We start from the raw sequence: 26,201 nt of genomic DNA on the forward strand, positions 1-26,201 counted from the left end.
AATTTTGCATTTTTCACCTCGTTTTTATGATAAAATTAAATCAACAGAGTTTCGTTAGAAAAAGTTAGGTAAAAATTAGATTTCAACAATTAAATTTGGTTTTTGAGCATTTAAGAACGTTGTAAAGCTAAAATCCCAGTTTTTTCCGAAATTTCAATAAAAAAAATTAAAAATTTTCTATAATTAAATCCAAAATTATCGTAGATATTTGTTATTTTTTAAGCACGTCTTATTCAACCAGAAACAAAATGCAAAATTTTTATGAAATTGATTATTTATTATTTTTATTATTTATTAAATTGATTATTTATTATTTTTATTTGAGACAAAACTAATCAAAATATAATACACTTTTATATAAAGATATCAAAATTCTGCCTTTTTTGAGTGTTTAGTGTGTTTTTCTGCCAGAATAAAGTGATTAATAAACTGCTAATTAAATAATAGGCATTTTTTAAAGTAAAATATTGGAAGTGCTTGGTGAAATAATTTAATTGCTAGGCGAAAACATATTTTTAAATAAAATTTGCTAAAAAAATAATAATACTACTCATAAAACGCTATACCTCTTTAACTCTAACATGCTAAGCTAAAAGTTAGGTAAGCTAAAGACTGATTTTTGAGAACTTTTTGAGCTGTGTTAAAGAAAAAAATTTGTAGAAAACCAGTAGTATCTGAATTTTTGCCAGTTCGTTATTTTAATAAACAGCGTACATTTTTTTAATGTTTATTTACTAGTTCGGCGTTTTTATGCTGAAAAACACGTTTTTTGTGCTGTTTTTAAGCTAATTGTAAATTTAAAGTTTTGAAGATTTTTTAGTTTTAATATTAAAGGCATTGGCAACTTAAAAAACAAATTAGTTTGAAATGTTTGTAGGCTTATTACAGGAGTGAAAACCATTTTTCAGTATCTGCTCTCTAACTCAAGTTATTTCGATTTAAAGTTTGAATTATGACGTCATAACCGCCTTTGAAGCATTGTTCCAATCTCAAAATCAAATAGTTCTTGACTTTATAAGTGACACTGACAGGGTTTATCATGGTTTATCAGAACTTGAGAAAAGTTTTTTGACATATTTTTAGTTTTTGTGCGTTTTTATACATTTTTTGCTTAAATAATAAGCCTATTTTACCCCTTATTTTCGTCTTTATTGTGCTAAAAAGGCCAAACTCTAGTAATTTACTTAATGAAAATTATGCATCCAGTTTACGATTTTAATGTAAAAGTTATTTTAACTTATTTCGTACGATTTAACATCTTTGAACTTTATTTTTTAAGATCATGCCAAAACTTTATTGTGTTATTTGTTACACTCGATTTTAAGCACAAAACACAAACACGAAATGTGTTATTTTTACAATTTCTCAAGCAAATAAACACGTGTCCAAAGTTATTATTCTTAGTTTTTAGCGAGGAACTGAATACGAAATCATTACAGATACATTTTTTTATCCTCTACAACCAGTAGAGGAATCATCTCTCAAAATTTCGTAAAAAACAAGTCGAAAATTTACCAAAGTCGACTAAAAATGTGTAAATTTTGCATTTTTCAAATTTTTCACCTCGTTTTTATGATAAAATTAAATCAACTGAGTTTCGTTAGAAAAAGTTAGGTAAAAATTAGATTTTAACAATTAATTTTGGTTTTTGAGCATTTAAGAACGTTGTAAAGCTAAAATCCCAGTTTTTTCCGAAATTTCGATAGAAAAAATTAAAAATTTTCTATAATTAAATCCAAAATTATCGTAGATATTTGTTATTTTTTAAGCACGTCTTATTCAACCAGAAACAAAATGCAAAATTTTTATGAAATTGATGTTATTTGAGACTTCTAATAAAACTAATCAAAATATAATATAATTTTATATAAAGATATCAAAATTCTGCCTTTTTTGAGTGTTTAGCGCGTTTTTCTGCCAGAATAAAGTGGGCATTAAGACTATGAAAATATTGTAAGTGCTTGGTGAAATAGTTTAGTTGCTAGGCGAAAACATATTTTTAAATAAAATTTGCAAAAAAAATAATAATACTACTCATAAAACGCTATACCTCTTTAACTCTAACATGCTAAACTAAAAGTTAGGTAAGCTAAAGACTGATTTTTGAGAACTTTTTGAGCTGTGTTAAAGAAAAAAATTTGTAGAAAACCAGTAGTATCTGAATTTTTGCCAGTTCGTTATTTTAATACACAGCGTACATTTTTTTTAATGTTTATTTACTAGTTCGGCGTTTTTATGCTGAAAAACACGTTTTTTGTGCTGTTTTTAAGCTAATTGTAATTTTAAAGTTTTAAGATTTTCTAGTTTTAATATTAAAGGCATTGGCAACTTAAAAAACAAATTTGTTTTAAATGTTTGTACGCTTATTACAGGAGTGAAAACCATTTCTCAATATCTGCTCTCTAACTCAAGTTATTTCGATTTAAAGTTTGAATTATGACGTCATAACCGCCTTTGAAGCATTTGTTCCAATTTCAAATTCAAATAGTTCTTGACTTTATAAGTGACACTGGCAGGGTTTAAAAATTTAAAAATTTTGAGCATATTTTAGGCATATTTTTAGTTTTTGTGCGTTTTTTATGCATATTTTGCTTAAATATTAAGCCTATTGTACCTCTTATTTTCGTCTTTATTGTGCTAAAAAGTCCAAAATCTGGTAATTAATAAAAATTATGCATCCAGTTTACGATTTTAATGTAAAAGTTGTCACAAACTAACCTGCCGTGACTTGGCAAAGGAAACCCATCAAGAGTCCACGTGATCTGAGGCGTGGGATTCCCCGAAGCGCTGCATTTGAGCGAGACCGCCGGCCCCGGCTGTAGCGTTTGTTCAATAAAACTGTACAGTAGGATCGGTGGGGCGTCTAAAAAAACCAAAAAAAAATTCAAATTCCAAAATTTTTAGTAGTGTTACCTCCAAGCTGCAGCTCGGCTGACGCCTGGGACGTGTCGCCCTCCGACCTGCGCACAATGCACTGGTACATCCCCCTGTCCTCCCTGCCCACGTTGTTGATGACCAGCGTCTCGCTGGAGCCCCTCCCTGTGCTGGGCAGCTGGCGCCCATCTTTGTACCATGTGAGCAGGTGCGGCCCATCGTTGGACGACGAAACCATACAGCGGAATTCCGCCGTTCCGCCCATATGGACAGTGAGCATGGGCGGCGAGATCTCGACATGGAGGGCTGTTGCCACAACAAGGCGGACGTCAGCGCTCGCTTCGCCGCCTGCATTCGAAGCTGTGCATCTATAAATTCCAGCTGGAAAAAATCCAGCTTTGTAATGAGCTCGCCTATTTAATAACCCGGCTGAATATTGGCAATAATCCCAAAGTTTGTGTCATTTGATTGCACCAAATGCCTGATTTATAATGTATTGTTTAATGAAACTGTGTAAATCAACGTTATTAACTGACGTTTTAGAGAGCGCGGAAAATACTGAAGTTGGACATGGATAAAAGTTTCACAACTGGGTTATAAATTATGCAGGGGAAGCGTTTTGCCGGATAATTAGGAAGATTGGTTTATTCGTTTAGTTTCGACGATTTGATTCACTTTAAGGTGACTAACCATACTGTTTTATCCAGAACAGTACTATTTTTTATAAATGTCGTCCTGGTCAAAAAGTGACAATAAAAATAACAGTAAAAGTACTGTTTTTTGCAAAGTTTTGTCAAGTTTTTTTATTGCGAATTGCAACCTAAATTATACGTTTAATTTTTGGGATTGTAAAAAATGGATAGGTTATTAAAAGCAATTCATTCTTCGAAGAAATATTATTTTAAACAATAAGGGATACAGGATATCTGGAAAAAACAATGATAAATTTTGGGGAGTGATTTTTTTAGATTACAGTCCCTGAAGTTAAAATAAAAAAGCTAGTTTCTTAAAATCCATGTCCGAAAATGTTTTTGAAAGAAAGGAAGATACAATAATTGCTAAAAGCTATAAAAGAGTGCAAAAATAGAAAGAGCTTTAGTAAATAAAGAAAACAAGAGAGTCACCTCACCAGCAGGATATAAGAAAGAAAAGGTAATGAGTCAAAGATTAGAAGCCAGAACTAAAAATAAAGAAAAAAAAACAAAGAGAAGAAAAATAGAGAAAAAAGAAACGCATACCAAGAACAAGAAAGCAAAAATGCAGCAGATAGAAGACATAAGTTAACAAAGACATAAATAATAGAAGATTTTGGATAGAATACAGAAAGCATAGAAAAGAGAATGATAGAGATCGAAAATAAAAATAACAATGAAGAGAGAGGAAAAAAGATAAACTGAAAAGAAGGAACAAAAAAGACAATGAAAGGAAAACAAATTTCAAAGAGGAATTAAAGCCGATGTACGGTTAAGAAGAAGCACATACTTTTCAAAAGCAAAAAATAACACATGAAACATTTTTTAAAAAATTAGCCAATAAACAAATATCTGCCAAAAAGTTTCAAAAAGCAAAATTTTTTGAAAGCAAATAAACTGACTTGAATGCCTTTACTGAAATTTATTTTTGTTATAGTGATTTCGTTTTTGTTTGTTTGAAATATCTTGAAAAAAATTACAAAAGTGACACCACTTTTTGACTAAGCTGTGTATTCTTAGGCTAATTTGGCAAAAGCTCATGTATAATAATTGTGTATTGTGGCTGAAAAATATCCTAGAAGATTAAAAAATAAGGACAGATATATTTGTTGACTAAATTTGGTAGTTTTTCTGACTGTTTTAGTAAAACTCATGTTGACTGTTAAAAAACGTGCTTAAATGCTTAAAAAATTAACAAAATTTCAAACAAATTTTGTCGTTTGTAAGTTATTTTTTCCTTTTTTTTTTAACAGCCACATTATGGCAACGATTTGGTAAAATAAATGAATTTCTAATTCAAAATAAAAAATTTTAAATAAGAAATTTCCAAAAATGTGAAATACTCAACACCTAACACCATTTTTAGCACAATTTATTTGTAGAAACAATATAATTTCTGAGTAAATTTTCTAGTTTTTTTTCTCCTTTTCAAAAATCTAAGTGTTCATGCGAGTATTTAATTAATTACAGGCTTGAAAAATAATAAACAACAGCGTTTTCGACCAAATTTTGTCGTTGTTGGTTTATTACCATTTTTTCTTATAAAAAAAATATGCAAAATAACATCAATGTCGATTTACTTAAATAACTTTAACAAGTGAGTCCCTGGTTCAAATTAACGAACTTGAGATGTAAAATAAAATCTATTTGAACCCAATTTTGTGATTTTTTAGATAGTTTTAGTAAAATTCTTTCAAATGTCGTCTGGTTCGGTTTAGAATTGCAATTTTTCAGGTTTATTCAAAATTTTCAAAAAAAAAAATGCGAAAAGATTTTACAAAAATTAACAAAACAGTCTGACATGACACATTCGTGTTTCTACGCTGTTCAATGTTGCCAACTCAATCTCATATATGGTACGAATCTAATACTACTATTATTAAATTTATAAGCATTATAAGTGGCTTGCGGTTTTCAAAATAAATTGGCAACACTAAATAAATAATGTACAGATAGCCTTCGTCTTCCACACGCGAACTTGCGTTAAATACAATAGAATAAACTTCTTTAATAAACCCACAAACGCTTTTTGTATTTTTTAATTCCTGAAATCCTCATAGGAATTCAAAATAGTTATATTTATCTAATTAAGTGCACAACACGATGGAAGCTCAATAAACCAGCTTTGCGTACGTTATATGAAAACATTTTTTACAATAATTTACAATAATAAGTATAATAACCATATTATTCTACTAATATTCTACTAATACCTAGTGTAAATAGGTATTTGAAAAAATAAAACAAAAAAATCATAGTCTGCGAATAAGTGTCGTTTCTTCAGTAATTCTAATTGTTAGTATTTTGCCGAGAAAGTTAAATTAATTACATCGCTTTTCAACAGTAAAAAAATAGTAAAATAACCGAAAGCCTCCTACTATAGGCATCATTGATTAACTGTGCAAAATAATTATTTTTCAAACAAAGAAAAAAGTGAAATGTGCCAGAAAATGCCAATATAACCCCACTTTTGATTTAATTTTAATAGTTTTCGAATTATTTTCAAAGTTTTGAGAAATAGTTGCGTTTTTGGATCTTCTGAAAACTGCGATTTTATCTCAAAAACATGCCTAAATATTCGAAAAATGAGAGGATTTTCACACAAACTCACTTTTTAGAGTAATGTTTGACTACATTTTGCAAAATAATTACGTTTTTAGCTCAAAAACGTGTATCAATGTTTGCAAACCAAAAATAACAACATTTTTGGCTAAATTCGGCAATTTTTGTCTTATTTTTAGTCAACTTTCGCGACATAATTGTGTTTTTGACATTTTATATTAAAAATAGAACCCAAATGCGGCAAAATAATTTCACTTTCAACACAATTTCGTAATTTTTTAGCTAGATTTAGCAAAATTTTCCGAAAAATAAGAGCCTTTAAGTAAACTTATTTTTTTAATAATAATTCGACGATTTTGCGGCTTATTTTTGACTAACTTTCGCAAAATAGTTGCGTTTCTGATTGTTCGTCTCCGGTTAGGAAAATAAACATTGTTTGCATTTTCTTCAAAATTTAGTAATTTTTCTAAAACCGACTTTGACTTTCTTACAAGATAATTTCATAATCTCGTTTACACAAGAAATAATCCAAGTTGTAATCCAGTTTTAAACAGTTTTCTGTCATAATAACTTACAAGCCAAAAGGATTAAAGCTTTGTGATTCCAACATTAGCTTATATTTATGTTATGTGCGTCTAATAACTGCACAATCTACAAACAATTCTCTAGTTGAAAATAGAGGAGATAAGATATGAAACCGCGTCTACAGAGAATCTGCCGCAAGCTATAAAGCTCACACAATGCAAGCTCATAAAAATAAAGCCAGATATTCGTATTAGTAAAAAGTTGTCTGCGTACTGAACTATAAAGGGAGAAAATTGATCCGGAAAAAACTCATTGTACGCAGACACTAAATTTTTTCACACAATGAATATTAATATTTAATTTTGAGTAATTCTATCACATGTATCTCCATTAGGAAACCCCAAAGTAGCGAAACATCTCCCATAAGAAAGCATTAATCATGCATGAGGACAATTACAAAGGGATCGCAAATTGTGATCCCAATTTACAACTGTTTGTCCACCAAACATTGATCAATATTGTTAATGCAATAAGTAAATGATCTTTTCGGGTTTGTGGCCGCTTGTTTGTTCGGGTTAGTAAAACGAGCAATCAAATTTATTATTGACTCACTCATTCGGTATCACTTTTTTTCACTTTTATTCCGTCAATTCTCAAGAAACTTAAGTTTGAAACGCTTCACGTTGGGAAAAATTGGACAGGAGAGAAGCCAGTCAAGGTGAAAATTTTCAACAGAAATGAATTTTATTCGCATTTCAATATCTGTTTCTTGGCGAACGATGGAATTTTTGATTTAATAATATCGATAGCGAGCCCTTCTCAGTTTAACTAAATTCGGGCACACAAAGGTTCTGCTGATATGGCATCAAACTTAAAATCCTCAACCATTAGCAGCACTTTGTGGACGCTATAAACTTTATCGGGAATTCGAGCCCAACCGCTTTTATTTAAAAACTTCACTAAAAGTGGTGATTTAAATTTTATATTTTCCCTAACTGTGCAAAACAGGAGTAACAAGTTTTATCGTTATTTTACAATATTTTTGTTCAAATTTCATTAAATTTTAACGTAATGTTAAGGAACTGGCTGAGACAAAACGACTTATATGTAACATTCAATGTTGTGAGATCAAAAATAGCAAAGAAGAGATTAAACTAACAATAACTAAGTCAAGGTTTTTGAAGTCAAATTAAGAAAATTAAAAAATTAATAAACGTTCTTGGCCATAGAAGGCCATAGAAGGTTCTGAATGTATCGTTTAAGGCACCATGTGTAAAATAATAAAAAATTAATAAAACAAATTACATTGGCAGGATTCTCAAATATGCTTCAAAATGTACTAAGGTACCGAGTGTACAATTAAGGCATCAAATGTAAAAAATTCGTTTTCAACGTCTAAATGAATTCAAGCGTTTTGTACAAAAATTACAATAAAAGGAGTAAACCAGCAATATTTAAGTAAAAGTATTTGATGTCAAATTAAGAAACTTAATTTTTTTTATTAAGGTTCTGAATGTAACGTTTAAGGCACCATGCGTAAAATAATAAAAAATAAATAAAACAAATTATATTCAAATATGCTACAAAATTTACTAAGACGCCGAGGGTACAATTAAGGCACCAAATGTAAAAAAATCGTCTTCAAAAATTAAATAAATTCAAGCGTTTACTTAAATTTCAACGTTCTTGGCCACAGAATGATTGCGGAAAGAATAACAGAAAAATTTTATGTAAGGTTCTAAATGTAACATTTAAGGCACCATATGTAAAATAATAAAAAAATTAATAATACAAATTACATCTAGCCAATTTCTCAAACATGCTTTAAAATTTATTAAGGCACCAAGTGTATAATTAAGGCACCAAATGTAAAAAATTCGTTTTAACGACTAAATAAATTCAAGCTTTTTGGACAAAAATTATAATGTAAGGAACAAACCAGCAATATTGAAGTTAAGGTTTTAGATGTTAAATTAAAAAACTTCAAAAAATTAATAGACTTTGAGCTGGTTTACAGAAAGCGAAATTAAGATTTAATTCAGAATTGTTCTAATTTGAATTAAGTTACCATTTAAAATACATTGAAAATGTCAACTTAATCGCGATTATAAATTAATTGCAATTAAAATGTTCTGTAAACCGGCTTTTAAAGTTCAACATTCTTGGCCATAGAATGACTGTGGAAAAAATAATAGCAAAATTTTTATTGAGATTCTAAATGTAGCGTTTAAGGCACCGTATGTAAAATAATAAATAATGAAAAAACAAATTGCATCTCAAACACGCTTCAAAGTTTGTTAAGGTACCCAATGTAAAAAATTCGTCTTCAACGATTAAATGATTAAATGATTAAGGTTTTTGATGTCAAATTAATACATTTAATATAAAAATTAATGAGACTTAAAATTCGACGTTATGGGCCACAAAATAATTACTTAAAGAATTGATAAAAAAAATTAATTAAGGTTCTAATTGTAATTTTTAAGGCACCATGTGTAAAATAATGAAAAATGAATAGAACGAGACATCTATACCCGATTTTTCAAACATGCTTCAAAATTTACTAACGCAGTGAGTGTACAATTAGGCACCAAATGTAAAAAAAAATTCCTTAACGACTCAATAAACTCAACCTTCTTGGTCAAAAATAGCATTTTAAGTAATAAATCACCATTACTTAATTTAAGGTTTTTGATGTCAAATTAAGAAACGTGGTAGCTGGTACAAAAATTAGTCTTAGAATTCAACGATCTTGACCATAAAATAATTTCGAAATAAAATAACAAAATTTTAATTAAGGTTCTGAATGTAACATTTAAGGCACCATGTGTAAAATAATGAAAAATGAATAGAACGAGACATCTATACCCGATTTTTCAAACATGCTTCAAAATTTACTAACGCACCGAGTGTACAATTAGGCACCAAATGTAAAAAAATTCCTTAACGACTCAATAAACTCCACCTTCTTGGTCAAAAATCGCATTTTAAGTAATAAATCACCATTACTTAATTTAAGGTTTTTGATGTCAAATTAAGAAACGTGGTAGCTGGTACAAAAATTAGTCTTAAAATTCAACGATCTTGACCATAAAATGATTTCCAAATAAAATAACAACATTTTAATTAAGGTTCTGAATGTAACATTTAAGGCGCCATGTGTAAAATAATAAAAAGAGAATAAAACGAATTACAATTACCCGGTTTTTCAAACATGCCTCGAAATTTACAAGGCACCGAGTGTACAATTAAGGCGTCAAATGTAAAAATTGTTCCTTAACAAAATTCGGCTTTTTGGTCAAAAATAGTAATGTAAGGAATTTTAACTGAGGTTCTGAATGCAACGATTAAGGCACCATATGTATACCAAATGTAATCATTAATTTTTTGTAAAAAAATCACACCAATTTTTTTTCGTTTTTACATTTACATATATTATTAAAAGAAATATAATATTAAATTGTACTTTTTTAAAGAAAAATTATTGATCAAACCAACTTACCATCTTCTGTGGTAACAGTCTCAATGGCCAGAACCGAAGCCAACTGTCGTATTCTCGACCCCGACACCATTAGATTACTTTCAACACCAGAAAGCGCATACCATCTAAAAAAAAGCACAAAATGTAAAAATTTCGCACATATTCGTATTTTTGCAATGAAATGTTGATCCGGTAATTAAAAAGCAGCCGCGGACAGCAAATATTTCATATTACCTGTATTCTGGTGGCGGACATGCATGTGCAATACATATTAATGCTGCACCTTCATCCTGTGCAACAGTGACTGTTCCCGAATTTTCCAACATCACGGGAGAAACAATGCCTCGATTTTCTGAAACAAGGAAAAACCCAAACAATTAAAATGTAAAGTGTCGAAGCCTTAAATTGATTTCGTTTAACTTAATGTTCGCCGTGTCTGCTTTATCCCGTACTTCTTGGATTTTTCCAAATTTTGCAACAACAAATTGGTTATTGCTTGCTTATAAGTAAAACACAGGAACTCATTTAAACTTTGAAACTTCATCTGCATTTGAATTTTTTCCCGATATCCAATATCTGGAAAGATCAGATTCGGCTGTTTCCAGGCCAGTGGACTAGAAAGTGCAAAGCCAGTAATTAATCCACTTGCCGGCTTAATTTAGCAAATTGGGGCAATTTTTTTTGTAAAAATAACACGAAATAAACTAGTCTTGTCAGACGCGAGTCAATATTTTGTGCGGTTCGATCTCCAATACACTTCCTAGAATCCACTCCATCTACATATTTTCTATTTCCATATTTTACAACAACAAAGAGCTACGCCGCGAAAAAGACGGGATAAGTAGACATGGGCCAAATAAAAAGGTTCTTAACTTTAAAATTTAAAACAGCCAGCTGTCATACGTGTGTATTTTTAAAGAATGGCTGCTTTAAAATGCAATATTCAGGGAGTTTCGTAATGTTTCACTTTTGGAGCATTTTATTATTTCCCAGTAAGTTGGAACCGAACACAGAAAGTGTGAAAAATATTCGGCCTTCGTGACCGAAAGACACTTAGAACAACTGTTGTTTTATGGCTGCCTCAACAGTAAGGACAATAACACTTAAAATGAAACCACAAAAAGGAAATGAGAAAAATTATAGCCCTTCCTGTATGGACGTTTAATTAATTTCTACTCTGCCAGAATTGTTGGAATAAACGTTATTCTTATAGTCTTTCGTAATAAAAAGGCCGGCCTGAATACATTTCGCTGCGACAAAGGTATTGGCAAATTGTTAGAGATTTTTCGAACTAATACAAAATCACATTTAATTTTGAAAGAATTCAATCACAAAATTAAAAATTCGGCAAAATTTTGTTTATTCCAATCTCAAATACTCCTATAATTTAATTGTAAAGCATAGTAATCCAGATTTAATGTAAAAATTTTACTTTGAATTCAGGAATTGATTTTTGTAATTCTGACTTAGCAACTCAAAATTTTACGTTTCGAACTTAATTTTGGTAAACGGTGTTTTTAGTTATTGTAAGCCTGTTTAATAGAAAAAATTGGCAAACGTTTTAAATATAATTTTTTAGGTTATTAAAAAATAAAACACAAATTTCTTCTTTTTTTCCTCATTATTACAGAGGTCACAGAGGCGGTCATAAGAATCTACTGACTATTTCGTATTTCTTTGTTATGTTATTTTATTTTCTGTTTTCTTTTTATTCACTTGATGTATTTTGCTTCTTGTTTGTAAGGTTTGAGTGGAAGAGCAGAGAACAGCAACTTGCTGTTTATCTGAACTCCGCGTGTTTGTTTCAAAAATTAAGTGTTATATTATTATTACTTATTTTTAATCCTTAGCATGAAACAAATACTCTTAGGCTTTAAATCAATTTACACAGAAAAATTTTCAGAAAATTTGCATCAGAAAACAATTTAAAGCACTTTTTGCAACAAAAAAATTCTACAAGTTTTACATATAATGTGTACTTTTTATCTGCTGCCAACCACTAAACTCTAGATTCTAAGTCACATGTATTATCACAGGTAATTGTATTTTTGTGTTGTCATAAATGGTGGATGCGCCGGGTTATTAAACAAATATTGAACATTTACGGGTTTAGTTTTGATAAACAAAATAAAAAATTCAATCACTCGTTCATTATTGGGTTATTTCAAGTCTATAATTTTGTTACATCACATTTTTGCAATTCTGACTTTGTAACTCGAAATTATGTGTTTCCAACTCTATTTTCTAGTTTTTATCTTTGATGAAAAACGTATTTATTATTGTAGAACCATTTTACAAAAAAGTTGTATAATTATTATATTTTAAATTCAATCACAAAATTAAAAATTCGGCAAAATTTTGCTTATTCGAATCTCAAATACGCCTATAATTTAATTGTAAAGCTCGTAATCCAGCTTTAATGTAAAAATTTTACTTTGAATTCAGGAATTGATTTTTGTAATTCTGACTTAGCAACTCAAAATTTCACGTTTCGAACTTAATTTTGGTAAAGGGTGTTTTTAGTTATTGTAGACCTGTTTAATAGAAAAAATTGGCAAACGTTTTAAATATAATTTTTTAGGTTATTAAAAAATAAAACACAAATTTCTTCTTTTTTTCCTCATTATTACAGAGATCACAGAGGCGGTCATAAGAATCTATTGACTATTTCGTATTTCTTTGTTATGTTATTTTATTTTCTATTTTCTTTTTATTCACTTGATGTATTTTGCTTCTTGTTTGTAAGGTTTGAGTGGAAGAGCAGAGAACAGCAACTTGCTGTTTATCTGAACTCCGCGTGTTTGTTTCAAAAATTAAGTGTTATATTATTATTACTTATTTTTAATCCTTAGCATGAAACAAATACTCTTAGACTTTAAATCAATTTACACAGAAAAATTTTCAGAAAATTTGCATCAGAAAACAATTTAAAGCACTTTTTGCAACAAAAAAATTCTACAAGTTTTACATATAATGTGTACTTTTTATCTGCTGCCAACCACTAAACTCTAGATTCTAAGTCACATGTATTATCACAGGTAATTGTATTTTTGTGTTGTCATAAATGGTGGATGCGCCGGGTTATTAAACAAATATTGAACATTTACGGGTTTAGTTTTGATAAACAAAATAAAAAATTCAATCACTCGTTCATTATTGGGTTATTTCAAGTCTATAATTTTGTTACATCACATTTTTGCAATTCTGACTTTGTAACTCGAAATTATGTGTTTCCAACTCTATTTTCTAGTTTTTATCTTTGATGAAAAACGTATTTATTATTGTAGAACCATTTTACAAAAAAGTTGTATAATTATTATATTTTAAATTCAATCACAAAATTAAAAATTCGGCAAAATTTTGCTTATTCGAATCTCAAATACGCCTATAATTTAATTGTAAAGCTCGTAATCCAGATTTAATGTAAAAATTTTACTTTGAATTCAGGAATTGATTTTTGTAATTCTGACTTAGCAACTCAAAATTTTACGTTTCGAACTTAATTTTGGTAAAGGGTGTTTTTAGTTATTGTAGACCTGTTTAATAGAAAAAATTGGCAAACGTTTTAAATATAATTTTTTAGAGTATTAAAAAATAAAACACAAATTTCTTCTTTTTTTCCTCATTATTACAGAGGTCACAGAGGCGGTCATAAGAATCTACTGACTATTTCGTATTTCTTTGTTATGTTATTTTTTTTATTTTCTATTTTCTTTTTATTCACTTGATGTATTTTGCTTCTTGTTTGTAAGGTTTGAGTGGAAGAGCAAAGAACAGCAACTTGCTGTTTATCTGACCTCCGCCTGTTTGTTTCTAAAAATAAAGTGTTATATTATTATTTATTTTTAAACTTTAGCATGAAACAAATACTCTTAGACTTTAATTCAATTCACCAAAAAGTTTTCAGAAAATATGCTTCAGAAAACAGTTTAAAGCACTTTTTGTAACAAAAAAATTCTACAAGTTTTACATATAATGTATACTTGTTACCTGTTGCCAACCTCTAAACTCTAGAATCTAAGTCACATGTATTATCACAGGTAATTTGTATTTTTTTTATTGTCATAAATGTTGGATGCGCCGGGTTATTAAACAAATATTGAACAAATACAGGTTTAAAATTAAAAATTAAACATTCAATCATTCGTTTATTTTTGAATTATTTAAAGTCTTTAATTTGGTTAAAAATGTTTTTTCTCCAAATACAACTTTTTTCAATATTGAAAGCTAGTTTATAATATAATATAAAGATAAATAATAAAAATAAAGATAATATAAAGATAAATCTACTAGAGTTTAGCGGAAAAAACAACCATTCTCACAAAAAATTTAAGATTAAAGACAAAACAACTAACTGAGTAATCAGTTAACTAAGTTAAAAAGAAATTTCATTAAGCTAAAAAAACATCAGTTTGTATCTAAACTGGTATTTTATTTTCCCATTTTAAGCAAATATATTTTTTTTGAAATTCCACTAATACCGTCCGAAACTAAAATCCTTTGAAGTTTCAGTTCTTCACACAAATATTTAGTAATCTTTTATCAAAAATAAGCGAAAAAATTCACATGGTCACATGTTGCAACTTTTCACAAAAGCTCTCCAAAGAATCAGTTGACAACAAGATTATTTTTGACTTTTACAAACGTTATTTCACAAAATTATTTGTTTCACAAGCACAATTATTTACAAAATTTTGTCGACAATAAACTGAACAATGTCCTATTGTGTCGTTTTTGAGTGTTTTTGCAAGATTTTGCTAAACTTAGACCAAAAAATCATTAAATTATTAGGTAAAAAATAAGAATATTGGCAAAAATAAGCTTGAAAAACACAAAAGTAAGCAAAAATGAAATAATATTGTCTTCTGGAACGTTTTTTTTACCGAGACCGTAATTCTTTCAAGCAACTGTGTCAAAAAGAATATCTCAAAAACTCAGATTTTTTGCAAAATTTTTACTTATTTTCAGGATTTTTGAATGTTTTTTCAGGAAAGAAAGTAAGTATTTCAAGAAAATGCGGCAAATATATTCCGAAAAGGGTGTGTTTTTTTGAGCATTTAATTTTCGAGATAAAATCTGCTCTTCCCTTTCCATTTTTAAGGATTCCTAAAATAATCAAAACTAGGTCAAAAATGAAGTTATTTTTGCTTTCTTCAAATGTTTTGTTGTTCACCCTTTTTTAATTTAAGATTTTTTTCAAAATTGAAAATATTACAGACTTATTCCTATTTGTAATAGAATTTATTACAATCGAAAAGTTTTTCTTTTTCCTAATCTAATTAATTAATTAATTAATTAATTAATTTTCTTAGTTAATAAAAAAAGTATTTTAAAATCACAAAATTTTATTACCAGATTAGTTTATTACCAAAGTTTTTTTTAACTTTCCAAAAATCTTGTAACGAATATGTTTCTTTGATCGGAACTTCGAACAAAACTCTTTCCCATTTTTCCAGCCATTGGTATCGCAATAATAATTCAATAAAAATCCTCGCAAAAATTTCTTCTCTTTCATTTCGCCCGTTCACAGTATCAAGCAATTTAAAAATAATTTGAAATATTAGAGCAAAGAGGGAAAAGTCTCTTAGCGAAATTGCGACCGTTTGAGAGACGTGTATAATCTGTTAACGTGTAGCCGAAAGAAAGTTATCACGCCCCACATAGATCAACTTCAGAAAGAGGAAAAAAGTTAGGAATTTCAGCACTTGGACGGATTTTCCACACTTGCGATGATTGAAAATCACTGGATCGAAATCTGTCAATGGCATTCGTAGGTCTCGGCTGTCACACAACAAAAAAGATGGAAATGAATCGATAAAAAGTGCAACAAGTATGTGACGACTTTTCCATTTCCATTTCACAATTAGATTGATGCGAGAACAAGTCTGAACTTCCGATGGTTTATTTCCAGAGACCGGATTTTAGGAAACTTTTTCACACGCAATTTTTAAAAGCTTTTCTTAAAACCCGTAATAAATTTATTTTATTAAAAATAGAAACGAAATTTCTCAATTTCATAGTAATTTATTTTACACCTAATAATTTTTTTGTTTGTCAATTTCTTAATTTTTTTAATTTTTTGTGGTTTAATTTAATGTTCTCTCTTTGCAGTTCCATAGTTTTTTAATTGTCACTTTTTCAGTCACTTAGACCTTCAGAACTTTAATTTTACTGTTTTTACAGTTTTTACGTTTTTTGGCTTTTCTCTTAGTGTATATATCTAATGTTTAAATTTATTAGAATTTCTCTTTTCCAGTTGTGTAGTTTTTTAAGTTTCTCAGTTTTTCAATCGCTCTTTAGAATTTCAGTCTCAATATTTTTTAGTTTTTTGTGATTTTTGTTTCTCGTCGTTAAAGTTCCTTTGTCAGTGTTTAAACATCCCGTGCTATAAGAATGACCGGCCCTAAAACCGGTTCACTGGTGTCTCATTTGTCCCAACTTCTTTAGTCAACTAAAACTTTACACCTAATAATTTTTTTGTTTGTCAATTTCTTAATTTTTTTAATTTTTTGTGGTTTAACGTAATGTTCTTTCTTCGCATTTCCATAGTTTTTTAATTGTCACTTTTTCAGTCACTTAGACCTTAAGAATTTTAATTTTACTGTTTTTACAGCTTTCACGTTTTTTGGCTTTTCTCTTAATGTACATATCTAATGTTTAAACTTATTAGAATTTCTCTTTTCCAGTTGTGTAGTTTTTTAAGTTTCTCGGTTTTTCAATTGCTCTTTAGAATTTCAGTCTCAATATTTTTTAGTTTTTTGTGATTTGTGTTTCTCATCGTTAAAGGTCCTTTGTCAGTGTTTAAACATCCCGTGCTATAAGAAAGACCGGCCCTAAAACCGATTCACTGGTGTCTCATTTGTCCCAACTTCTTTAGTCAACTAAAACTTTACACCTAATAATTTTTTTGTTTGTCAATTTCTTAATTTTTTTATTTTTTGTGGTTTAACTTAATGTTCTTTCTTTGCAGTTCCATAGTCTTTTAATTGTCACTTTTTCAGACACTTAGACCTTCAGAATTTTAATTTTACTGTTTTTAAAGTTTTTACGTTTTTTGGCTATTCTCTTAGTGTATATATCTAATGTTTAAATTTATTAGAATTTCACTTTTCCAGTTGTGTAGTTTTTTAAGTTTCTCAGTTTTCAATCGCTCTTTAGACTTTCAGTCTCAATATTTTTTAGTTTTTTGTGATTTGTGTTTCTCATCGTTAAAGGTCCTTTGTCAGTGTTTAAACATCCCGTGCTATAAGAAAGACCGGCCCTAAAACCGGTTCACTGGTGTCTCATTTGTCCCAACTTCTTTAGTCAACTAAAACTTTACACCTAATAATTTTTTTGTTTGTCAATTTCTTAATTTTTTTATTTTTTGTGGTTTAACTTAATGTTCTTTCTTTGCAGTTCCATAGTCTTTTAATTGTCACTTTTTCAGTCACATAGACCTTCAGAACTTTAATTTTACTGTTTTTACAGTTTTTACGTTTTTCGGCTTTTCTCTTAGTGTATATATCTAATGTTTAAATTTATTAGAATTTCTCTTTTCCAGTTGTGTAGTTTTTTAAGTTTCTCAGTTTTTCAATCGCTCTTCAGAATTTCAGTTTCAATATTTTTTACTTTTTTGTGATTTTTGTTTCTCATCGTTAAAGTTCCTTTGTCAGTGTTCCCGTTCTATAACAAAAACCGGCCCTAAAACCGGTTCACTGGTGTCTCATTTGTTCCAACTTCTTTAGTCAACTTCTTTATAAGCGTTTTTGTGTGAGAAATAAATTTAGGTTATTGACAAAATGTAGTTTGTGTTGTTTATTTGTTTGTTTTTGTAGAGGGATTTATTGCAATAACAATTATGTTTTTATTATTCCTGTAGTAGAAATTAATAATTTCAATTTTTGTACAACCTTGGCACCAAAATATGGTTTTTAACTTCCTAAAAATCCGGTCTCTACTTATTTCAGAAGCAACAACTGGCAGATCGTTGTGAAATATAGACCGCTTCATTAAGTATTCAGTTTTTATGGAACAGTCAGAATGATTTGTGTAAACGTCCCCTTTTATCGTCCATTGATACAATGTTAGTTGCTTTAGAGTTTGCCACACTCACCTGTTGCGTTCAAACGACTACATTACAAGTTTTCTTAATCGTAAGTCAACATCCGTGCACACAACTATTTTTATTTACAACTTACTTAAACGCCGTATCATTGAATTTGTTGGCGAAACTTTCAGTTCGATGGAATGTCGCTCTTCTGTCGTAAGTTTTATTATGGAAGTTGTCAACACAAAATACGTGAAATTGAGTTGAAGTTCGACGACAAACTGATCGCTCGGAAATGCTTGTTCCTTGTTTGGATGGTAAAGGGATCAAAACATATTGGAAGCAAAGTTTAATGGTTCGCACAAAGTCGAGCAAACAAGCTCTCACAAACGCACAACTTTGATTTACTCTGTCTAGTACTCGAGCAAAACTTGAATTTTTTGACTATTATTCATTGTGGGATTTATTTTTCCACAAATCTGGCTGTAAATATTCTTTGCGAACTTAAACGGCGTTACTTCATTCTCCTTCGATCGTTTAACGATTTTTTAAGCCAAAAACACGATTTTCTCAAAAAAGCATATGCAGATGAGGTCGAAAACAGCGTTAATTTTTACTTGTTCTAAGGTTTAGTTTCGTTAATAATAAGACAAAAAATCGCCAAATTTTTTAGAAAGCAATGTTATTTTCGATAACACACGTATTTCTTGAACTAAAAACTTAGATTTTTAATACACTTAACAAAAACCGTTAAAAAAACACAAAAATTCATGTTTTTGTGAGTTCTAAAATATTTTAAACAATATGTAAATTAGGTTGAAAATGCTGTTATTCTGCTGATCTAAAGTTTAATTTCGTCAAAAATAAGCCAAAAATTTCATCAAATCCGACATTATTTTAACTTTTTTCAATCGTTTTTGGAAATATTGTTAAACTAGTTGAAACAAAATCAATAAATCAGATCAAAAGTAACTGTTGGCTTTTAACATTTTTTAGCAAAAACTTCAATTACAATTACAATTCCATTACAAAAGCAAATTAGGTCAAAAGTGGTGTTTTTTTTTGTTTTACTCCTTGATTTAATATCGTCAGAAATAAAACAATCAACAAATTTGGTCAAAAACGACGTTACTTTAGAGTTTTTTTATTGCACATGTGTTTTTGTTTTAAATATAGACTGAAAAAAATAATAAATATTTTTTTTCTCTATTTGTGTGTTATTGTAACATCTTTGTCAGCCAAAAATTCGTCAAAAAATAAACAAATTAGATAAAAAATTAAGGCAAAAAATCAACAAATCAAAATCGATGTTGTATTTTAGATTTTTTATAATTTAAATATTTTTAATTTACAGACTCAGATATTTTATGAGAGTCTTCTGAACAGATTTAACTTTTTTCTTTTAAATTGGTTGAAAAATAAAAAATCGAGTCTTTAACATGTTTTTCAGTTATGTCTTTTTTGTCTTCATTTCCAGAAGTTCCAGAAAGAATATATTTTTAGTTTGTGGCCTTTTTTTTTAGAAAACGAAAAAAATTTCTAAGGTATTTTCTTGATCTAAAGTTTTATAAGGCTTACAATAAATTTAATAAAAACCGTTAAAAAAACAAAAAACTTTTTCTCTTTCGTGGGTTTTGAATTATTTAAAAATAAACAATAAGTAAATTAGGTTACAAATGTTGTCATTTTGCTGTTCCAAAGTTTAATTTCGTCAAAAGTTAGCCAAAAATTTCATCAAATCGGACGTTATTTTAACTTTTTTCGATCGTTTAGGTACATATATTTTGCGAATTAAAATGAGATATATTTTTAAACTAGTTCAAACAAAATCAATAAATCAGGTCAAAAGTAACTGTTTTTTGTGGCTTTCAACATTTTTTCAACACAAACTTCAATTACAATTACAATTACAATTCCATTACAAAAGCAAATTAGATCGAAAGTAGAGTTATTTTTGCTTTACTCCTCCATTTAAGATCGTCAGAAATAAAATAATCGACAAATTTGGTCGAAAACGACGTTATTTTAGAGTTTTTTTAATTGTATATGTGTTTTTGTTTTAAATAAAGACTGAAAAAAATAATAAATATAATTTTTTCTCTATTTATGTGTTATTGTAACATCTTTGTCAGCCAAAAATTCGTCAAAAAATTAACAAATTAGATAAGAAATTAAGCCAAAAAATTAACAAATGTGGTCAAAATCGATGTTGTATTTTAGATTTTTTCTGTAATTTAAATATTTTTAATCTACAGACTCAGATATTTTATGAGAGTCTTCTGAACAGATTTAACTTTTTTTCTTTTAAATTGATTAAAAAATAAAAAATCGAGTATTTAGCATGTTTTTCAGTTATGTCATTTTTTTTGTCTTCACTTCCAGAAGTTTCAGAAAGAAAATATTTTTAGTTTGTGGACTTCAAGTCTATCTATCGGATAATTAAAACGGCATGGCAATATTTCAAATAACACAAAAGTTATAAAACGATTACGCACCCCTAGGTCACCCTGTATATCAATAAACGTCAAAAGTGGCAATTTTATTTCATGCGTTTTATAATATGTTTCATTAAAAAATTAGCAAAAAGAGCAAATGAGGTCGAAAAAAATGTTAATTTTGACTTGCTCTAAGATTTAGTTTCTCTAAAAAAAAGAAAAAAAATCGATTTTTTCTGAAAACGATGTTATTTTAACACTTCTTGAGCTAAAGACTTGTTAGGCTTACAATAAACTTAATAAAAATCGTTAAAAAAACAAAAAACTTTTTCTCTTTTGTGGGTTTTAAAATATTTAAAAATAAACAATAAGTAATTTAGGTTGGAAAAAATTTACCGAAAATAATTTCACAGACTTTATTTTTGTTATAATACACTAAATTCAGTTGCATAAATTCAAGAATAAATTCTTTGTTGTTGCAAGAATAATTGGTGCAGTCAGTAGGATTTATAGAAGTATTGTCATTGTGTTCTTAAATTTCAACGTTGAAATTGCAACTTTTTAAAAGTCCAACTTGTTCAAATTAGGATTTTACATAAAAATTCAATAGAAAACATAGATTGTTTTTTTTTCTAAAATAATTGGCGCAGTCAGTAGGATATATACAGATAAACAATTGGTTAAAAAACATACTTTAACTTGATTACAGTAATAATTTACATATGAATTAAAATAAGATTAGGTCGAGTTGTACAAAAAATTAATCTTTAATCCTGGTTTAAATCCTTAGCGACGATTGTTACTAGAATTGTTGTTAAAGGTTTAAGTCAGAAGTAAGATGATTAATTTTTTATACGGCTCGTCCTTGGTGTATTAACTTATCAATTGTTATGAATTCAAAAAGTAAAGTCTATTTTATTACAAGAATAAATGGTGCAGTCAGTAGGATTTATAGGCGTATTGTGACTGTATTTCTTTAAAATTCCTAAGTTTTAACATTGAAGTTGTAACTTTTCAAGACTCCAACTATCTCAGTTGTTATTTTGCTGTTCTAAAGTTTAATTTCGTCAAAAATAAGCCAAAAATTTCATCAAATCCGACATTATATTAATTTTTTTTCGATCGTTTTTCGAAATATTGTTGAACTGGTTGAAACAAAATCAATAAATCAGGACAAAAGTAAGTGTTTTTTGTTGATTCTAACATTTTTTCAACTCAAAATTCCATTACAATTACAATTACAATTACAGTGCAATTACAAAGCAAATGAAGTTAAATTTGCTTTAGATTTATTTTGTCTGAAATAAACCAAAAAATCCACAAATTTGGTCAAACACGACGTTATTTTAGAGTCTTTCGATGGCACAAGTATTTTTTTGTTTTCAATGAAGACTGAAAAAATAATAAATACATCAAGTAAAAAATGACAATTTTTTTCTTTTTTTTGTCAGCCACAAATTAATCAAGATTAGATCAAAAATTGAGTGTTATTTTAAAGCTCAATTTACTCAAAACTAGGCCAAAAAATCGATGTTATATTTACCTTTTTTTTAATATGTTAAATATTTTTATGAGATTTTCCTGAACAGGTTTAAAACTATTTTTCTTTTAAACTGGTTAAAAAATAAAAAAAATATTTATAACATGTTCCAGTTCTGTGTCATTTTCCAGAAAGAACAATATTTGGTTTACAAAATCCTTAAATTTCTTATTTGAATTAATTTTTTCAAATGATTTTGGTAAATTTTTTACCATATATTAATTAAAATATTATGTAAATTGTAAAGATCATAACGGTTTTTTGTTTAAATGCCGCGGTTAGTTAAAAAACTGCGAGTTATCAGACCTTTCCCTTCAAGATTTTTAAAACAATTTTCAAACGGTGCCTGATAGAGACAAGCATTTTCAAAGGAAAATCCTTGAATGCTTCAGAAACGGCCGATAAATACAAAATCATGTTGAATTCATATTGCGTCTTGTAAACCATTTCACCCTAGTTTTTTTTCTTCCTTTTCAGTCCACGAGTTGTTAACACAGTCAATCCCTTGTCACAAACTATTACCCAAAGCGTTTTGCTTTATTTGTGCCTTTTGTGTACATAATTGCTTTGGAAAGACATTACAGTTTGTAACAAAGGTTAGGAAAGTTCACCTTTTTGTTGCTGCACTTTTTTGGTTTCAATAAAGTCTCGCTGATATTGAATCAAAGACTGGGAGGTTTATTAATACAGGCTGAAATTTCACAAAAGTGTATTGTTTTTCAGATAACAATGTATCTTAATTACCCAAAGAAAAATTTGGAAGAAAAAAAAATTACTTACCGATTATTCTGACGTTGGCAGGACTGCTTACAATAACTTGTCTGCTCAAGCGGTGCATTGTCCGACACCGATATGTTGGGAATTGGTCGCTGAATTCTAAATTGTGTATTAAAAGCTCCCCCGATGGTAGCTGATGAAATTTTCCATCTGAAAAAAATGAAATAAATGCAGCCAATTCTCAATAAATCAACTTGATCCTTTAAGAAAGTGGATAATCTCGATTACGATAACTGATGCATTCAACAGATTTTTATAGCCTTCCGAGGCCTGGCTATGAATGATAATAAGTTAGAACGCGCTTATTTTGACGTGAAAAAAACTGCCAACATTTCCAACATCCGAAGACACGAATAATTCTCTCTCCATTCGAGTAAATTTTGTGGACAGGAAAAAGTTTGAGGTCTTTTTGTGTGTCTAAGAAACAATCATTTGCCAAGATTTACCCGGCGATAAATCCTAATAAGTGTGATAGAAACGAAAATGCACTTGGAGAAATCCCCGGAAAAATCGGCGCTAATTTAGAGAAAAGTAAATAGTGCTATAAATAATTGAGAGGCGTGAAGGTTTGTACTCCGACCACAAAACGTTCATTGCACCACACGTTTTTAGACGTAAAGTCCAGTCTTCGAATTATTAATAATAATAGATATATAATATATAATATATAATATATAATATATAATATATAATATATAATATATAATATATAATATATAATATATAATATATAATATATAACGTAATACAGCTAGAGATTTAAGGTTTTGTATACAATCTAAAGCGACCATTTTGAGTTCAACTAATTATTATCAAAATGGTTGAATTTCCGGAAATACGAGAAATTGGCGCCAACTTTGAAATTTTGCTAAGTTACCACCCATTTGTATTGTATTTTTGGATTCTTCTCTTAAAACTAAGTAAAATGTACTTTATTATGTAATTTATTAGTACTTATCTGTCATAGTTTTTGACGTATGTCAATTTTTTCATACAAAAAATTTATACAATTTTTCGCAGACAGCTGGCATAATCCCTTACTCGGAAAAGTAAATAACTGTGAAGCCAAGTCTTTGTCCACAAAATATTTATTGCGCCACACGTTTTTAGACGTAAAATTCGGTCCTTGATTTATTAATAATAATAATATTATAACATATAATTATATGATTAATATATAATATATAATATATAATATATAATATATAATATATTATATATAATATAGAATATAGAATATATAATATATAATGTAATATAGCTAGAGCTTGAGGATTTTGTATACAATCTAAAGCGATCATTTTGAGTTCAATTAAATTATTTTCAAAATGGCTGAATTTCCGGAAATACGAGAAATTGGCGCCAACTTTGAAATTTTGGATAGTTACCACCCATTTGTATTGTATTTTTGAATTCTTCTCTTAAAACTAAGTAAAATATACTCTATTTATTAGTACTTATCTGTCATAGTTTTTGACGTATGTCAATTTTTTTATACATATTTTCATTTGCACAGGTTTATTTAAAATATTACAACTCGTGAACCTTTTACAATAAGTGAATAATTTTTTTTGCGTTTGATAGCCAAAGGTTTAAAGGGTGTTCTCAAGTCTCGACGGTTGTCATCTGTCAAATTGCAAGGTTACTATGATTTTTTGAAAATAATGTTTAAAAAATTATTATTAAACAGTTTTTTCAAATAAAATGACTCAGTTTTTTCAATGCCAATAAAAAATGCAGACTTTATTAACATCTCCACATCTATCTCTTACAGTAATTCAAGTAATCACAAAAAACAGAATTTTGGCTCATTATTTTCATTTTTAATCAAGTAAACTTTTGAAAAATACGATAAAATTGTGCTATTAATTAAAAGAAATGTTATATTTGTTCATAATTTTCATTCAAGAAGTTTAAAATTTGATGACAGACTAACTGAGTTACTTTACTAAGCTATAATAAACTATAATTAAATATTATTGTTTTATTGCTCATTCAATAATAAACCAACTAAAAATTAAATAAAATAATAAAGTTTGGCAATTGTTACCATTTTACAAGGACTACGAAAATTACGAAATAAAATCCGTTTTTGGCGATTTTTTTCAAAAACTGTAATAGATAGGTATAGGACGTATATTGATAAAAGTTACCATAAATATCGATGTTCTTTTGATTGCCGTTAAGAAAATATGACCGTTGCATTTGAATAAACTAAGTTATAGCAGTTTTTTTATAACTATTTTGGAAAAATCATACTAGCCTTGAATTTTGCCAGATGACAATTTTAAAAATTCTGGAAGACTCTTCGAATCTTTGGTTATCTAATACGAAAAAAATTATTCACTTATCGCAAAGGGTTCAAGATCTGGGATATTTCAAATAAACCCTTGTAAATGAAAATTTGTATTAAAAAATTGACAAACGTTAAAAACTATGAGAGATAACTTCCAACAACTTACTAAATTTTACTCAACTTGAGAAGGTGAATTCAAATATGCAAAAAAAACTTGACGACAATTCTTTGTAGTTCCGAAAGGTCAGCCATTTTGAAAATAAATTTTGCTCAGCCATTTTGAACTTAGAATAGTCGATTTGGATCGTGTACAAAATTTTAAAGCTCTAGCTATTAGAAGTTAAAATGTTTCTAATGTAAGCCCTAAAAGAATCACACAGAACAAGTGTAACAAACAAAGTTTTTCGTGTTGAAATATTTTTTAAATTTTCCCACATCTCTTAAAACAGCCAAGAACTTTATTAGTTTTTGCGATAAATTTTTCGTAGTGATAATCGTTTGTTAATTTCTAATTTGTTAAAACTGATTTAGCTCCAATTTAACCACACAATCGCAAAAATAAGTTATCGAATAAGGATTCCAAGCAACATCATATTTTATCTATAAGTACCTCTTAACATGTTGGCATTTTATGTCTTTATACACTCTGGACTGGAAGGTTTCTGCGCTAACTTATCTCGGAAATCTTTAGGGAAAAGCCGGAGAATAGTGTCCCCTGGAGTAATAATAGACGCTTTTAATTAGGTCCCAAAGATAACTGTATTTTGTGATAAAGAGCCGTCTGCTGGCATCTAATCCAGCATTGCCAACTATTCACAATCATGCTTCGTAAAAATCTTTTCTAATTTAGCATTGATTCCAATTTAAATTTTTAAGTTATTTAACTTCCAACAAACCTCTTTATTTTTTTATATTTGTCTTATACACAGACAGAGTCTTATATAATAGAGTGTCCCAGCTAGTTGGAAAAGTTCATTAAATGTTAGAATT

The 26,201-nt window shown here is 28.6% G+C and overlaps 1 protein-coding gene across 4 annotated transcripts in view; it reads right to left on the minus strand.

The window, feature by feature from the left end:
- The window catches only part of Dscam2 (Down syndrome cell adhesion molecule 2), a 111,644-nt gene that overhangs the window by 37,685 nt on the left and 47,758 nt on the right, over positions 1-26,201 (minus strand). For all 4 annotated transcript variants that reach the window (XR_010334423.1, XM_064357038.1, XM_064357024.1 and 1 more), the window contains exons 4-8: positions 22,919-23,065; positions 10,369-10,486; positions 10,156-10,259; positions 2,914-3,255; positions 2,719-2,863 (exon numbers count right to left, since the gene is read on the minus strand). Coding sequence is in view for 3 of the 4 variants with exons in the window: in XM_064357038.1 (XP_064213108.1) it covers positions 2,719-2,863; positions 2,914-3,255; positions 10,156-10,259; positions 10,369-10,486; positions 22,919-23,065 (856 nt within the window). In the remaining variant the exon portion in view is untranslated. The remainder of the gene's footprint in view (positions 1-2,718; positions 2,864-2,913; positions 3,256-10,155; positions 10,260-10,368; positions 10,487-22,918; positions 23,066-26,201) is intronic.

This window comes from Tribolium castaneum, chromosome 1 (assembly GCF_031307605.1).
Source record: "Tribolium castaneum strain GA2 chromosome 1, icTriCast1.1, whole genome shotgun sequence".
In the NCBI taxonomy this organism is placed as follows: domain Eukaryota; kingdom Metazoa; phylum Arthropoda; class Insecta; order Coleoptera; family Tenebrionidae; genus Tribolium; species Tribolium castaneum.